The following is a 17,381-nucleotide window of genomic DNA, read 5'->3' on the forward strand; positions in this document are numbered from 1 at the left end:
AGGAGCACGCGGTGTCCACCAACACCCTGGAGTTGTTCAGGGAGAGGTGGGCATCGCAGGGAGTGGAGTGCATTATATCCCCCTCCAACTCTATTTTGACTTAATCCCTGCCCTTCCCTTCATTGTTTGATCACACCGCATTGCCCTTTGTGAAGGGCACTGCTTGTCACTGACCACTTGGGTGTTTTTTCTTTCTTCCTGGTGGTGGAAACCGAATAAAGATTCGTGAACCTTGTGTCTAAAAAAGAAAAAATAAATAAACAGAGGATTCAGAGTCTCCTCATTCAAGGGACTGGCTCTGAGCTGGCTGGTCAGAGCCCATGTATTGTGCGCATGTAAATAAACTAGGAGAAAGTGAGGACTGCAGATGCTGGAGATCAGAGCTGAAAAATGTGTTGCTGGAAAAGTGCAGCAGGTCAGGCAGCATCAAAGGAGCAGGAGAATTGACGTTTCGGGCATAAGCCCTTCAGGAATCTTTTTCCTGAAGAAGGGCTCATGCCCGAAACATTGATTCTCCTGCTCCTTTGATGCTGTCAGACCTGCTGTGCTTTTCTAGCAACACATTTTTTTCAGCATGTAAATAAACAGAGACTTGGTGACAGGTTACCAACCTCTCTGCAGTTATTTTCCCTGTTTAACTTGCCCTACTCTACATTGTCTCCACTAATTCTTTTTTCTCTTCACCTGCCTGTAGAAGCTTTTACAATCAGTGTGTGCATTTCCTGCAAGCTTATTTTCTCACACCCTTTTTAGCAATCTCTTGTTTTTGTCTTCCTTTTGCTAAAATCTAAAGGACTCCGCAATCCTCGGCTCCGCTACCTTTTTTTTTGCGTGTGTGCAATTTGTATGCTCCTCCCTTTTGATCTAATAATAATCATAATTTCCCTTGTTAACCATGATTGGGCCACCTTTTTTCAGTTTTATTTTCACATAAATGAATGAACAATTGTTGTAGTCCCTCACTTTGCTCTTTCTTTCCATGATCAACCTTTTTTTTAAAGTAAGTTCCCTTATGCATCACAATCAGCTCATGCCTCTTATTGTAGTTTCCTTTTATTTCAGTTCAGAACCTTTTTTAATCTCCAAATCAACTATGCAATTTTCTGACTTGAATGTGGAATTTTTTTCCCCCAAACCCTGCCCCTGGCCTCCAAAGGCTAGATTGCTAACTGTTCCTTTCCCATTATGGATGGCCTGTTCTCCAGTTGGTTGCTCAATGTATTGATTTGGAAAATCATTCTGTGCACAATTCCTCCTCTATGGTATTATTACTGATTTTTGATTCACCCAATCTATATAGTGAGGGAGGCGATGGCCTAGTGGCCCTGTTAATCCAGAGACTTTTGTTCAAATCTCACTATGGTAGATGGTGAAATTGGACTTCAATAAAAATCTGGAATTAAGAGTTTAGGACGACCATGAGTCCATGGTGGATTGTTGGGGAAAATCCCATCCAGTTGACTAATGACTTTTAGGGAAGGGAAGGAAACTGCCAACCTTATCAGGTCAGGCCCACATGTGACTCCAGATGCACAGCAATTGACTCTTAGTTGCCCTCAGGGGAGCTGAGGGCAACTAAATGCCCATCCCTAACTTCCCTCTGGGCAATTAAGAGTCAACACCTTCAGGCAGGAGGCTGAAAGAACATAGCAAGCCAGGCAGCATCAGGAGGGTGAAGTCAATGTTTCGGGTGTAACCCTTCTTCAGGACTGGAGGTAGGTGTAGGGGGAGCTGCAGATAAAAGGGGGTGGTGGGGGCAGAGTGGTGAAGTAGGGATAGGTGAAGGCAGGCAGAGGGTACGACCTGTTTGGTCAATGGGAGGAATGAATCCCGGACAAAGTCCGAAGTCACAAAGCACCAGATCATAGCCCAACGGGTTGGTTTTGAAATCACAAGCTTTCATCCTGATGAAGGAGCAGTGCTCTGAAAGCTTGTGATTTCAGATAAACCTGTTGGACTATAACCTGGTGCTGTGTGACTTTGGACTTTGTCCACTCCAGTCCAATACCAGCAAATGCTCATCTTGATTTTTTTTTTGTCTCTAATTTCTTGTTTTAATACTTTCCCAACATTTATCACACTATTTGGGGGTGGGGTGGGAATGGGGAAGTAGGTCAATATAGACTGCCCTTTGCCCTTTGGTGTTTAAACATCTTCTGCTTCTCTGCAGCTTTGAGCAGCTCTGCATCAACTTTGCCAATGAAAACCTGCAGCAGTTTTTTGTCCGCCATGTCTTCAAGCTGGAGCAAGAGGAGTACAACCTGGAGAACATCAACTGGCAGCACATTGAGTTCACCGACAACCAGGATGCACTTGACATGATAGCACTCAAGCCAATGAACATCATTTCCCTCATTGACGAAGAGAGCAAATTCCCAAAGGTATGGATCCGGTGCTGGACTTGAAAGCAAAATGGAAGCAGCTGGATAGAAACTGAGCAGGGGCACTGTTGGGTCAGGCTTTGTCAATTTTATTCAATTCAATTTGTGGGATGTCTTTTGGGCAAATCTGCCACTGATCCACTCTGTCCAAGTGCCCAATAACCAGACTGATTCCTGGGGTGACAGGACTCCTGTTCGGGAGGCAGTGGCTCAGTGGTTAGCACTGCTGCCTCACAGTGCCAGGGACCCAGGTTCAATTCCACCCTCTGGCAACTGCCTGTGTGGGATTTGCACATTCTCCCTGTGTCTGTGTGTGGGTCTTCTCCGGGTGTTCCGGTTTCCTCCCACAGTCCAGAGATCCAGGTGAGGTGGATTTGCCATGCTAAATTGCCCCATAGTGTTCTGGGATGTGCAGGCTAGGTGAGTTAGCCATGGAAAATGAAGGGTTCCAGCGACAGGGTAGGTGGATCTAGATGGAGTACTGTTTGGAGTGGATTCAATGGGCTAAATGGCTGTCTCTATCTGTAGGGATTCTATGAGGACACTATATTCACTGGTATTTAGAAGAATGGTGGTGGGAGGATCTCCTAGAAATCTATAAAATTCTAAAAGGACTAGACGGGGCAAAGGGAAGAAGGATATTCCTGATGACTTTGGGGGGGGGAAGCGGTGTCCAGCAACCAGAGTCACAATATAAGGCAATGGGATGAAGAGCAATGTGTTCACCCAATAGTGAACTGGAGTTCTCTGCCAATGTTATAGTGAGCACTTTGGAAATCTGATAGTCTTAGATTTTATTGCAAGGGGAATTGAATTCAAGAGTAGGGAGGTTATGTTTCAGTTCTATGGGATATTGATGAGACAGTGACAGTACTGATCACTGTGCTTAAGGAAGGATGTTAATATGTTGGAAGCAGTTCAGAGAAGGTTTACTAACCCAATACCTGTAATAAGTGCCCCTCTTATGAGGAAAAGCTAGACAGACTGGGCCTATATCCTCTGGAGTTTAGAGTCCGAGGTGACTTAATTGAGAAATCTAAGATTCTGGTGGATGTGTCCTCTAGGAGAATCTAGAGCTAGGAGTCGGAGTTTAAAAATAAGGGACTGCCCATTAAAAGAGAGATGAGGGATCTAGTTTTTTGAGGGTTGAGAGTCAGCGGAATTCTTGTTTTTTTTAAGCAGAGCTAGCTACTTTCTTGACTACCAAGGGGATGAAATATTTAGTTGGGGATATGCAGAGTTAAAATCTAAGCAGCCATTAACCTCTTGAACAGTGGAACAGCTCAAAGGGCTGAATGGCCTACGTTTGTTCATTGTTTGAATACATTGGAGGAGGTCACACCAAGGTCAGTGAGTGTGACCCAGATGTTAAAAGCCTTACTGCACAGTACACTTCCTCCTTAGATTAAATTTTGGGGGAGTCAGATTATTATATGGTGACAGCACCTACAATGAAACTACAGATGGTTGAAATGGCATTTGCAGAGCAGTCATTTTTCAACTAGTGTGCCATGAAACTTTCTATCAAGCTCATAGTGTTGAAGATAAAGCCATCTTTGTTGTACAAAGATATTCTGACGAAGCAAAATTACCAAGTCATAAAACTCTTTTAAAATTAATTGTTAAATTAAATGCAGGCATGTCAGTCTTTCCATTCTGTCCATACCATGTCGCAAACCTCTCTCTAGTAAGGCAGTAATCATAGTAAATGTGGTGATTCTGAGCTATCTGTTCAGCTGAGTCTTAATCAGAATTAAACAGCACTGAAACAAACCCTTGGATCCAACCAATCCATGCCAACCATTGGAATTACATTAGTTTCACCTGCCTGCGCTTGACCCATAACCCTCCAACTTTTTCATGAACTTATCCAAAAGTCTCTTAAACATTGTAAGTGTAACCACATCCTTTTGCTGCTAGCAGTTCATTCTAGTCACAAGCTACTCTGGTTTTCAAAAAAAATGCCTCCTTGTCTTTTTAAATCTTTCTCCTCTCGTGTTAAAAATATTCCCGAGTCTTGAAATCCTCCACCTTTTGGGGGGAAAAGACACTTGCCATTCACCTTGTCTATATCCCTCATGATTTTAGAAATCTCTATAATGTCACCCCCCACCCTCCCTTGCCCCAGTAAAAGAAGTAAAAGAACCCCCACCCTCCTCCTAGCTTATCTCTACTCTATGCTACTTTCTCCCCACCCCCACCCTCCTCTAGCTTATCTCTCCACGCTTCAGGCTCACTGCCTTTATTCCTGATGAAGGACTTTTGGCCCGAAACGTTGATTTCGAAGCTCCTTGGATGCTTCCTGAACTGCTGTGCTCTTCCAGCACCACTAATCCAGAGTCTGGTTTCCAGCATCTGCAGTCATTGTTTTTACCCAGTAAAAGAAGTCCCAGCCTCTCCCCATAACACACCCTCCATTCTTGGCAACATCCTGGTAAACCTCTTCTGAACCCCTTCCAGCTTTGTAATATCCTTCCTAAAATAGGGCGACCAGAACTGCACACAGTATTCCAGAGGAGGCCTCACCAATATCCTGTACAACGTGATGTCTAAAATCTCATACTCCAAGATCTGAGTAATGAAGACAAGCATGCTAAACGCTGCCTTAATCACCCTGTCTACATGTAAGGCAAACTTCAGAGAGTTATGTATTTGAACCTCTTTTTATTTGACAACACTACCCAGGGCCCTACCATTAACTGTATAAGTCCTGCCTTTGTTTGGTTAAACAAAATGCAACACCTTGCGTTTATCCAAATTAAAGTCCATCTGCCTCTCTTCAACCCATTTGACTCAATTGATCAAGATCTGTTTGTAATCTTAGCCTTCTTCACTGTCCACTATACCATCTATTTTGCTGTCCTCTATCAACTAGCCATGTCTTCTATAGATTTCTGAGAAAAACTCAATTAAATTTGTTTGGATATCAAGATACATTTCAATAAGACAAAGGTTGGGAACCGTTGTTCTATGGCAATTCTCTGTTGACTCCAGTCTGACCAGACCACAGGGCTCCCCCTCATTTAGAGAGAGACACTGGTGATGGTTTAACGTGAAGGTTACCACATCCCAGGTGATGGAGAGGTTGAGAAGGAGAGTCCTTCATGACAAACTGAGCCAGTGTGGGACTTGAACACATTAATCCACAGTGCAAACCAGCTGTTCAGACACCGAGCTAGCTTGCTTGATCTTTTTAATGTTTCTTTTGAATCTCATTCATGATGAGCCTATCTCCTGACAGGGGACAGACACAACCATGTTGAATAAGCTGAATTCCCAACATAAGTTGAACACCTACTATATCCCTCCGAAGAACAACTATGAAACCCAGTTTGGCATCAGCCATTTTGCTGGAATCGTCTACTATGAAACTAGAGGTAGGTTTCTGTATTAAATGTAACTGCCAACTATTTGGAGATCTGATTCTGAAAGACCTCAGCTCTGCCAGAAGGCACTCTGTGCTGTTCAGAATCTCTGGTCTTCCTAAACCCATTTAATTGTAGCACGTCACCTCATCCTCTCTAACGTCTCAGGTTTAACTTTTGGGAGGGAAAAAATTGTCTGGAAAGTGTTAATAGAGGACTGCAAAGGTAGTTGGAGCAGGAAGCAAAGTAGTTCTTTATAATATTCCAATGCTAGAATAAAAAAGCACAGATTTGTGGGCGGCACAGTGGTCAGCTGGGTTCAATTCCTGCCTCAGGTGACTCTGTGTGGAGTTTGCACGTTCTCCCCGTGTCTGCGTGGGTTTCCTCCGGGTGCTCCGGTTTCCTCCCACAGTCCAAAAATGTGCAGGTTAGGTGAATTGGCCATGCTAAATTGCCTGTAGTGTTAGGTGAAGGGGTAAATGTAGGGGAATGGGTCTGGGTGGGTTGCGCTTCGGCGAGTCGGTGTGGACTTATTGGGCCGAAGGGCCTGTTTCCACACTAAGTAATCTAAATCTATCTAAACATTTGTAGGCCATTTGGTCCATTATATCTGTGGTGGCAATTTGAAAGATCAATTCAATTAATTCCATGTTACCACTCTTTCTCTAAAGCCCTGCAAATATTTTTTCCTTTTTGAGTGCGCACCCAATGTTTTTGCCTTTAATGGGGTGCAAGCAGGGTTGCCTAGGCCAGCATTTAATGCCTATCCAAAGCTGCCCTGAGAAGGTGATGGTGAGCTACTTGAATCACCACAGTCCCCATGGTGGAGCTATACTATATTGTTACATTGAAAATGAACAGATACTGGACCCAGAGCTCTGGGTCACTGTGTCACAAGCAAAATTCTAAATAAAAACCAAAAGAACTGCTGTTTGCTGTAAATCAGAATCAAAAACAAATTGCTGGAAAAGCTCAGCAGGTCTGGCAGTGAACAGCTCAGTGCATCAGGAAAGCATTGCACAGAGAAAATAAACAGCTGTTCGTTAGGCACAAAATTTGACCAAAATAAAGTCAGGGTAGTTTGCAGGCTCATTCAAAGAGAAGAGCTGCTGTTAGTAACAACCAAGTTCTGAGTGGTTCAGAATTCAGTAAGACGAAGGGAATGCTGTGACTTGTCAGAAAGGAAGATAGGTCTTCAACAGACAGGAAGGACGAGGTTTAAGGGAAACAAATGTCAGTTATGTCTGCGGCCTTCATGATGATGTTTTGTTTTAATTAAACAGTCAGATTCCCCTGCTCTGTACCAGTTCTAAGTCCAGCTGCAAGATACCAGCCAAGGTGACCGTCTGTCGTAGAAGGACGACGGGCATCACAGTCAGGACGATCTGCAGAAAGGGTCTGGTGTGCATCTGGAGTCACCTCTGGCCCCCGGGAAGGGTTTGCGTCTTGCCCAGCCCAACCAACCCCACCCTTCGAGTTGTTCCTAATCCCAAAGTTACGGATCTGACCTGCTGACTTCCCTTGCCTACGTTGTTCAATGCATCATCAGTAGAGTAAAACTAAGAGGAAAATTTTCTGATTCAGTATGTGGATGTACCAACTAGAGAAGGTGCAAAACTTGACCTACTCTTGGGAAATAAGGCAGGGCAGGTGACGGAGGTGTTAGTGGGGGAGCACTTTAGGGCCAGCAACCACAATTCTATTCATTTTAAAATAGATGTGGAAAAGGATAGACCAGATGTAAAAGTTGGAGTTCTAAATTGAAGGAATGCTAATTTTGATGGTATTAGGCAAGAACTTTCAAAAGCTGATTGGGGGCAGATGTTCGCAGGTAAAGGGACGGCTGGAAAATGGGAAGCCTTCAGAAATGAGATAACGAGAATCCAGAGAAAGTATATTCCTGTCAGGGTGAAAGGAAAGGCTGGTAGGTACAGGGAATGCTGGATAACTGAAGAAATTGAGGGTTTGGTTAAGAAAAAGAAGGAAGCATATGTCAGGTATGGTCAAGATAGATCAAGTGAATCCTTGGAGTATAAAGGCCGTAGGAGTATACTTAAGTGGGATATTAGGAGGGTAAAAAGGGGGACATGAGATAGCTTTGGCAAATAGAATTAAGGAGAATCCAAAGGGTTTTTACAAATATATATTAAGGATAAAAGGGTAACTAGGGAGAGAATAGGGCCCCTCAAAGATCAACAATGCGGCCTTTGTGTGGAGCCACAGGAGATGGGGAGGTACTAAATGAGTATTTTGCATCTTTATTTAATGTGGAGAAGGACATAGAAGGTATAGACTGTAGGAAAATAGATGGTGCCAGCTTGCAAAATGTCCAGATTACAGAGGAGGAAGTGCTGGATGTCTTGAAACGGTTAAAGGTGAATAAATCCCCAGGACCTGATCAAGTGTACCCTAGAACTCTGTGGGAAGCTAGAGAAGTGATTGCTGGGCCTCTTGTTGAGATATTTGTATCATCGATAGTCACAGGTAAGGTGCCAGAAGATTAGAGGTTGACGAACATGGTGCTACTGTTTAAGAAGGTGGTAAGGACAAGCCAGGGAACTATAGACCAGTGAGCCTGATGTTGGTGGTGGGCAAGTTGTTGGAGGGAATCCTGAGGGACAGGATGGTTCATGTATTTGGAAAGGTAAGGACTGATTAGGGATAGTCAACATGGCTTTGTGCTTGGGAAATCATGTCTCTCAAACTTGATTGAGGTTGTTGAAGAAGTAACGAAGAGAATTGATGAGGATAGAGTGGTGGACATGGTGTACGTGGACTTCAGTAAGACATTCGGCAAGGTTTCCCATGGGAGACTGGTTAGCAAGGTTAGATCTCAGGGAATACAGGGAGAACTAGCCATTTGGATACAGAACTGGCTCAAAGGTAGAAGACAGAGGGTGGTGGTGGAGGGTTGTTTTTCAGACTGGAGGCCTGTGACCAGTGGAGTGCCATAAAGATCGGTGCTGGGTCCACTTATTTTTGTCATCTATATAAATGATTTGGATGCGAGCATAAGAAGTATGGTTAGTAAGTTTGCAGATGACACCAAATTTGGCGGTGTAGTGGAGAGCGAAGGTTACCTCCGATTACAACGGGATCTTGATCAGATGGGCCAATGGGCTGAAGTGGCAGATGGAGTTTAATTTAGATAAATGTGAGGTGCTGTATTTTGGGGAAGCAAATCTCAGCAGGACTTATACACTTAATGGTAAGGTCCTGGGGAGTGTTGCTGAACAAAGAGGCCTTGGAATGCAGGTTCATAGCTCCGTGAAAGTGGAGTCGCGGGTAGATAGGATAGTGAAGAAGGCGTTTGGTATGCTTTCCTTTCTTGGTCAGAGTATTGAGTACAGGAGTTGGGAGGTCATGTTGCAGCTGTACGAGACATTGGTTAGGCTGCTTTTGGAATATTGCGTGCAATTCTGGTCTCCTTTGTATTGGAAGGATGTTGTGAAACTTGAAAGGGTTCAGTAAAGATTTACAAGGATGTTGTTAGGGTTGGAGGATTTGAGCTATAGGGAGAGGTTGAATCGTCCAGGGTTGTTTTTCCTGGAGCATCAGAGGCTGAGGGGTGACCTTTTATAGAGGTTTATAAAATCATGAGGCATGGATAGGATAAATCGACAAAGTCTCTTCCCTGGGTTGGGAGAGTCCAGAACTAGAGGGCATAGGTTTAGGGTGAGAGGGGAACGATATAGAAGAAACCTAAGGGGCAACTTTTTCAAGCAGAGGGTGGTACATGTCTGGAATGAGGAGGCAGAGGAAGTGGTGGAGTCTGGTCCAATTACAACATTTTAAAAGGCATCTGGATGGGTATATAAATAGGAAGGATTTGGAGGGATATGGGCCATATGTTGGCAGGTGGGACCTAGATTGGGTTGGGATATCTGGTCGGCATGATGGACCGAGTGGTCTGTTTCCGTGCTGTATGTCTCTATGACTCTGTGGCTCTAACCTGTTACGTGATGACGTGAGATTCTGCCAGGTGCTATGGTTTCCTCCCACAGTCCAAAGATGTGCACGTTTGGGTGGATTGGCCATGCTAAAGTACCAATAATCTCCAGGGATGTGTAGGTTAGGTGAACTAGCCAATGGAAATGTAGGGTTACAGGGATAGGATAGGAGGTTGGGTCTGGGTGGGATGCTCTTTGGAGGATTGGTGTGGACTTGTTGGGCCAAATGGCCCCTTTCCCCACACGAAGGATTCTCTCGAAGTATGTAATAAGTGAGCTGCTTGTTTCAGGGTCTTGGGTCGAAACAGTAATGAGAAAAAAGTATCGCTAAGCAACTGTCCAGAGTGTTATTGTAAACAGCACCGTTATAGCCATTATTTATTGGGCAGGCAGCTTTAGCATGGAATCAGGTGACTGCTCCGAGATCTCGGAATGTCTTTCAGGTTGATATGGAAAGTAATAGAACTGAATCTTTCTCTCTGATATTCGTAATAAGCCTGCTTTGTAGTAGTTTTCTCTCTCTCTTTTTGTGTAACAAGTGTCTTTTTGTGTTCTTTTGTTAAAAGTACACGAGCAGCCTCTTCTGAATATGTTCAGCAACTGATCGCTGTAAACCAAAATTACGGTGCATCAAACCAAATCTCTCTGTGATCTGACTTGTCCAGTACTACCATCATCTGGGTTTGTAACAAAGCCTTAACAGATGACTAGAAAGAACTGAGCAATTGTTCAGGTTTGAGCTCTTTTTTGTCAGTCGTCATGCTGTTTTGTATGTTTGCCTTCATGTTTTAAAGGCTTGCGTTTAGAACATTCTGATGGAGGAGGTCCAAGCATAAGATTCTAATCCACCACCGGCTTCCCCTTAAATAACTAATAAGTGTAGATTATGACCCATTCAAAACAGGAATAGCTCAGCAGGTCCAGCAACAACTGTGAGGAGCAAGCATAATTGCTGTTTAGAGTGCTTCCTCTTCAGAGCAGGACTAAAAGAACAAAGTACAGTACCACACCAGGAACAGGCCTTCCGGCCTACCAAGACTGCACTGACACATGACGACTTTCCAAATTAAAAACCTTTTCCCTTTTATGCAGACTGGAAGAACTGACTCTGCTTTCTCTCCACAGATGCTGCCAGGCCCGCTGAGTTTCTCCAGCGATTTTGGTTTCTGTTTCCAATGTCCAGCCAGAGGAAGCGTTCTTCAGACCCGCCGTTCTGGGTGCTTTATTAGAGTGTAGAATATGAGCAGTCGTGTTGACATTCAATCCAGCTGTGCTGTTGGAATGGTCCTGTCACCTTGTTTACCGTCTGATCCCATGTCTTTGTTCTGTCAGGTTTTTTGGAGAAAAATCGAGACACGCTTCATGGCGACATCATTCAATTGGTCCATTCATCCAAGAATAAATTCATCAAACAAATCTTCCAGGCTGACGTAGCCATGGTAATTAACACTTGTTTTTGGTGAATTTAATTGTGATATTTATGTTCTGCAGTGTTTTTAAGTCCATTCATCCAGTTTTTTTTCAGTAACAATCTTAAGGGGAGATTATAATCGATTCAACAATGCTTTCTTTTTATCGTTCTTGAGCTGTGAGGTGAGGTGGGAATGTCGGTGTTTATTGCCTGTTCCTAATTGCCCTGGAGAAGGTGGTGTGGATTGTTCTGTCTTGGCTGCTTCTAATTTGTCGTAGCAATTTTTGTGCAACTCAGAGTGGCTTGGCCAAGTCAATCTGACTGCTGAGTCCCTAGGCAAGATTCCCTTTTTTTTTAAAAAAACAAAGAAGTTCATACATGGGATGTGTGTCACTGACAGGACCACATTTATAGCCCGTTCCTAGTTGCCCTTGAGATGGTGGGGGTGAGCTGCCATCCGTATGGGTCTACCTACAGCACAATGCTGTTAGGGAGGGAATTCCAGGATTTTCACCTATAGATAGTGAAGGAACAGTAGTGTATGCATCTGTCTCTGACTATCGGTGTGAGCGACCACCATACCAGTCCTTGAGAAGATGGTGTGTGGCATTCATGTTGAGAATGCGCACCATTGTGTCGTGTGCCATTATCAACGTACTAAATGGGGCATACTTTAATCAGATCTAACAGCTTAAGACTGGGCATCCAGGAGGCATTGTGAGCCATCTACAGCAGAATTGTAGTCAACAGCAGTCTGTATTCTTGTGTTCTGGTATATCCCCTGCTCATCCATTGTTGCCATCAGGCATTCAATGGACGGTGCAGGATGGTATGCCAGGAGTAGTGTTAGACATACTGAAAAATGAGGTGTCAACCTGTGAAGCTACCAAACTGGACAACTCCAACTATATGTAGTAAATGAAAGACAAAGCCAAGTGATTCCACAACTAACATAAGTTCTAAACTTTTGAGGTTCTGCTGCATCTAGGAGTGAATGGTGGTCAATGATTAAACAACTCTCTGGAGGAGGAAGCTCCACAAGTATCCCCATCCTCAATGATGGAAGAGCCCAGCACATCAGTGCAAAAGATAAGACTGAAGCTTTTGCAGCAGTCTGCAGCTGGACGTGTCAAGTGGATGATCTATCTCCTCCACTGGGGTCCCTCAGCATCACTGATACCAGTCTTCAGACAATTTGGTTCACTCTGTGTGGTGTCAAACAGTTGGAGGCACTGCTTGTACAAAGGCTATTGGCGCTAGAAATATTCTGGCAATAGTACCGAAGACTTGTGTTCTAGAATTGGTGCACACCTAGTCGAGCTGTTCCAGTACTGCCACAATAGTTGGCAGACCGTGGAGAAAATTACCAAGAATGGGCCTGTTTGTAAAAAGCAGGAAAAATCCAACCCAGCCAGTTACTGCCCCATCAGTCTACTATCTATCATCGGTAAAGTGATGGATGGTGTCAGCAACAGTGTTATCAAGCAGCACTTGCTCAGCAATAACCTGCTCAGAAAGTTCCAGTTTGGGTTCTGCCAGGGCCACTCAGCTCCTGACCTCATTACAGCCTTAGTTCAAACATGGCCAAAAGAGCTGACTTGCAGAGGGGAGGTGAGAGTGACAGCCCTTGACATCAAGGCTGCATTTGACAGTGCGGCATCAAGGAGAACTGGAATCGATGGAAAACACTCAACTAGTTGGAGTCCTATGTGGTATATAGGGACATGGTCGCAATTGTTTGAAATCCGTCATCTCGGCTCCAGGACATCTCTGCAGGAGTACCTCAGGTTAGTGTCCTAGGCCCAACCATCTTCAGCTGCTTCATCAATGACTATCCCTCAATTTCATGGTCAGAAGTGGAGATGTTTACTGTCACAATGTTCACCTCCAATGTGGAACAGACTGTATGTCCAAATGCAGTAAGAATTGAACAATATCCTGACTGAGGCTGATGTGTGATGAAAGTTATTTGCCACTATTGTTTGAGATGGCCATTGCTTGACACATGACGACAGAATCCAACCAGCTCCACTTGACATTCACTAAATCACTCACCAACAGCAACTTTTGGGTTTACAATTAACCAGGAGTCCAACAGGATTTGCCATTTAAATGCAGTGGTTATAAGAACAAGTTAGAGAGTAGGAACTGTGCAGTGAGTAACTTGCAACCTGACTCCCTAAAGCCTGTCCATCCTCTAGAAGGCACAAGTCACGAGTGTGATGGAATACTCCCCATTTGCCTGGATGGGGGCAGCTCCAACTACACTCTTTGCTCGACACCATCCAGGTAACGGCCACCTGCTTGATTGGCACTCCATCTGCCATCTTGAGCATTCACCCTCATCATTGCTCAATTCTTTTGAGACTGATGCACAGAAACAATAGTGTGTACCACCTACAAGATGCACTAAAGCAATTCCAGACTCCTTAACATCTTCCAAACCCATGGTAACTTCCATCGAGGTTGACTGACTAGAACAACAGATGTGAGAACATTACCCCCTGCAAGTTCCCTTCCCTTCCAAGTGACTCTCCAAACTAACTTGGGAATATATTGCCGTTCCTTCACTGTCACTGAGCCAAAATCATGGTACTCCCTCCTTAGGGGTTCTTTTGGATTATCTCTATACTTTGTCAAAAGTAATAAAGAAGATTGAGGGCAGAGTGGTAGATGTGATCTATATGGACTTCAGTATAAGGTGGTTGACAATGTTCCCCATGGGAGACTGGTTAGCAAGGTTAGATCTCACGAAATATAGGGAGAACTAACCATTTGGATACAGAACTGGCTCGAAGGTAGAAGACAGAGGGTGGTGGTGGAGGGTTGTTTTTCAGACTGGAGGCCTGTGACCAGTGGAGTGCCACATGGATTGGTGCTGGAACCTCTACTTTTTGTCATTTACAAAAATGATTTGGATAAAATTGAGGGACAGTTAGTAAGTTTGCAGGTGACCCCAGAACTGGAGGTGAAGTGGACAGCAAAGAGGGTTACCTCTGATTACAACAGGATCTTGACCAGTTGGGCCAATACACTGAAGTGACAGATGGAGTTTAATTCAGATAAATGAGAGGTGCTGCATTTTGGGAAAGCAAATCTTAGCAGGACTTATACACTTAATGGTAAGGTGCTAGGGAGTGTTGCTGAACAAAGAGACCTTTAGAGTCCAGGTTCATAGCTCCTTGAAAGTGGAGTCGCAGGTAGATAGGATAGTGAAGGCGTTTGGTATGCTTTCTTTTATTAGTCAGAGTATTGAGTACAGGAGTTGGGAGGTCACGTTGTAGCTGTACAGGACATTGGTTAGGCCATTGTTGGAATATTGCGTGCAGTTCTGGTCTCCTTCCTATCGGAAAGATGTTGTGAAACTTGAAAGGGTTTCAGAAAAGATTCACAAGGATGTTGCCAGGGTTGGAGGATTTGAGCTATATGGAGAGGCTGAACAGGCTGGGGCTGTTTTCCCTGGAGCATCGGAGGCTGAGGGGTGACCTTTTATAGAGGCTTACCAAAGTATGAGGGGCATGGATAGGGTAAATAGGCAAAGTCTTTTCCCTGGGGTCGGGGAGTCCAGACCGAGAGAGCATAGGTTTAGGGTGAGAGGGGGAAGATATAAAAGAGACCTACACAGAGGCTGGTAGGTGTATGGAATGAGCTGCCAGAGGAAGTGGTGGAGGCTGGTACAATTGCAACATTTAAGAGGCATTTGGATGGGTATATGAATAGGAAGGGTTTGGAGGGATATGGGCCGGGTGTTGGCAGGTGGGACTTGATTGGGTTGGGATATCTGGTCGGCATGGATGGGTTGGACCGAAGGGTCTGTTTCCATATTGTACATATTGACTCTCTGTAGACTGCAGCGCCACCTGGAGTGTAATTGGAGATGGACAATAAACCAATGCCTGTGTCCCATGTCCCAGTTTAAAACAATAAGCCCTGTCCATAGGATAACCCTGTGGCTATTTTCTCGGAGGCTGGTTGCATTCAAAAGACAGTCTGACGTTTTATTTTTGTGTCCTGCTCCGAGTCCGCATTCTGCCACAGAGAGAGTTGCCTCTCATACTGACCGTACTTTGACCTTTTTTGAAAGGGGTCCACCAGCTGATTGAAGACCCAGTTTGATTTCAGTAATGATGCGAAATTGAGGCTTCCTGTATCGCCTTAGACCCCCTCCGCCCAACCAACGTCTATCCCAGACAGTCCTCTCTGCGTCCGATTGGGAAAATTTGCCGATGGAGCCATTTCACTCTGTTCTCAGTCAGACGCTGATACAAGTTGGTAAAAAACAATGACTGCAGATGCTGGAAACCAGATTCTGGATTCGTGGTGCTGGAAGAGCACAGCAGTTCAGGCAGCTTCCAAATAGCTTCAAAATCAACGTTTTGGGCGAAAGCCCTTCATCAGGAATAAAGGCAGTGGTCTCTCCACGCTTTAGGCTCACTGCCTTTATTCCTGATGAAGGGCTTTTGCCCGAAACGTCGATTTCGAAGCTACTTGGATGCTGCCTGAACTGCTGTGCTCTTCCAGCACCACTAATCCAGAAGCTGATACAAGCTGCATCACCGTGGAGCAAATGTGCCAGAATTATACACAGCTTTGCTGATTCAGTTGTGAAAAATGTGACCTGTATGAATCTGTGGGTAAAAATAAGCACCGGGAGCTCTGAGGGAGTTGATGGGGGTGGGGAATGGGGTGTTCTTCATTCCTGTTTCCTGTAGGAAATATCAGGAACCTGTTGCAGAGACATTGGATGTGCTGTGTAGAATCTTTCTATCTTTTTAAAACAAGAGGTTGGAAAGTTGTGGGCACTGTTCCCAGTATTCCAGATGTGTGTTTCTAATCTGTTGCTTCAGTGTGCTCTTGCCAGACGCATCTGTCATGTTTTAAGGATTAATCAGAGGGGGAATCATGGGTCACAGGGAAAGGATGGGAAAGTGGATGTGTGGAATGTCAGATTGGCCATGATCCCATTGAATGGCAGGGCAGGCTCACTGGGCTGAATGGCCTCCTTCTTCTGTTCCTCTTTCAGTGTGGTCTTGTAACATCCCGGTTCCTGTCACCCCCTCCCTACAAACCTCTAACATTTTTAGAAATGGAACTAAAATGAGGGAAGGAAACACCACCACCTTTTGGGGGGGGGGGGGGTGGGGAAGGAAAGTTTCCCCAGGAGGTAGGCAGAATGGGACCTTTAGGGCAGACATGAGGCTTTTTTTTTGTCGGAGTTGAATTTCCGAAGGTTCATGACTCCTCTGAAGGGCTGTGACAGCCAAGCACCTCGAGAATTCGACCTGAATCCCCAAAGGCTTTGGGCTGGGGGGGGGGGGGGGTCAGTGGTCTGTATAACTCTGGAAACATGACCTGGTCTAACAGCCAAGGCCAGTGAACCCCTACAGGAGAGGAGTATGTGTAGGAAGACAGTTGTTGGAGTAAGATAACTCCTGATGAACTCCTTGACAATGCCACTTTGAGAAATGGTTCCCTTTAAAGATGGCCATTCTTACTTTCAAACCTCTCCTGAACTTAGTAACCCCCTCCAGCACCACCATTCTTTGATCTCTTGTTTCTCCAACGCTGGCTTTGTGCACATGCCTGGTTTACATTGCTCCATTTTTTTTTCTTTTGTCGCCTGTCTTTCAGCTTCTAGACCCCCCCCCCCCCAGTTCTAGAATTCTCTCCCTGTACAGTCCCCTCTCATCTCCTTGTTTTTGAGGGTATGTTCTCTAAAACCCAGCTGCTTGACCAAGTATTTGGTCATGTGCCCCAGTAACATCACTTATATCCTGTTTCCTTTATAGGGAGGGTAGGCAAAGCGAGAGAATACACCATCAATAGGGGGGTGGGGGGGGGGGGGGTATTGAGAAAGGAAGAGGAAATGAGAGACCTTGGTGTCTGTGTCCCCAGGTCCCTGAAAGTGGCAGAGCAGGTAGATGAGTTAAGGAAGGAAAATGGGATGTTTTCCTCTATTGGCTGAGATAATGAATACGAGAGCAGGGGTGTAATACTGGAACTGTAGACCCTGGGTAAGACACAGCTGGAATTCTGTGTACAGTTCTGGTCACCACATCACTGGCAGGAGATGATGACTCTTGAGAGGGAAGTTTACAAAAATGTTGCCAGAGCTTGTGAATTGAGGGAAAGCTTGGATTGGCCAGGGTTGTTTTGTTCAGAATGGAGGTGACTGAGGGGTGACTTCTTTTAAGGGGTTTTGATGGAATGATCAGGGAGGACCTATTTCTCCGAGCAGAGGGGTCAGGGACATGGGTTTAAGGTGATTAGCAGA

General features: G+C 44.8%; 1 protein-coding gene across 3 annotated transcripts in view; it reads left to right on the top strand.

Annotated features, from left to right (window-relative positions):
• The window catches only part of myo7aa (myosin VIIAa), a 268,705-nt gene that overhangs the window by 131,154 nt on the left and 120,170 nt on the right, over positions 1-17,381 (top strand). For all 3 annotated transcript variants that reach the window (XM_072576845.1, XM_072576843.1, XM_072576844.1), the window contains 3 exons: positions 2,171-2,381; positions 5,623-5,758; positions 11,029-11,135. In XM_072576845.1, the coding sequence (XP_072432946.1) occupies positions 2,171-2,381; positions 5,623-5,758; positions 11,029-11,135 (454 nt within the window). The remainder of the gene's footprint in view (positions 1-2,170; positions 2,382-5,622; positions 5,759-11,028; positions 11,136-17,381) is intronic.

The sequence above is a fragment of the Chiloscyllium punctatum genome, chromosome 9 (genome assembly GCF_047496795.1).
Source record: "Chiloscyllium punctatum isolate Juve2018m chromosome 9, sChiPun1.3, whole genome shotgun sequence".
Taxonomy (NCBI): Eukaryota; Metazoa; Chordata; class Chondrichthyes; order Orectolobiformes; family Hemiscylliidae; genus Chiloscyllium; species Chiloscyllium punctatum.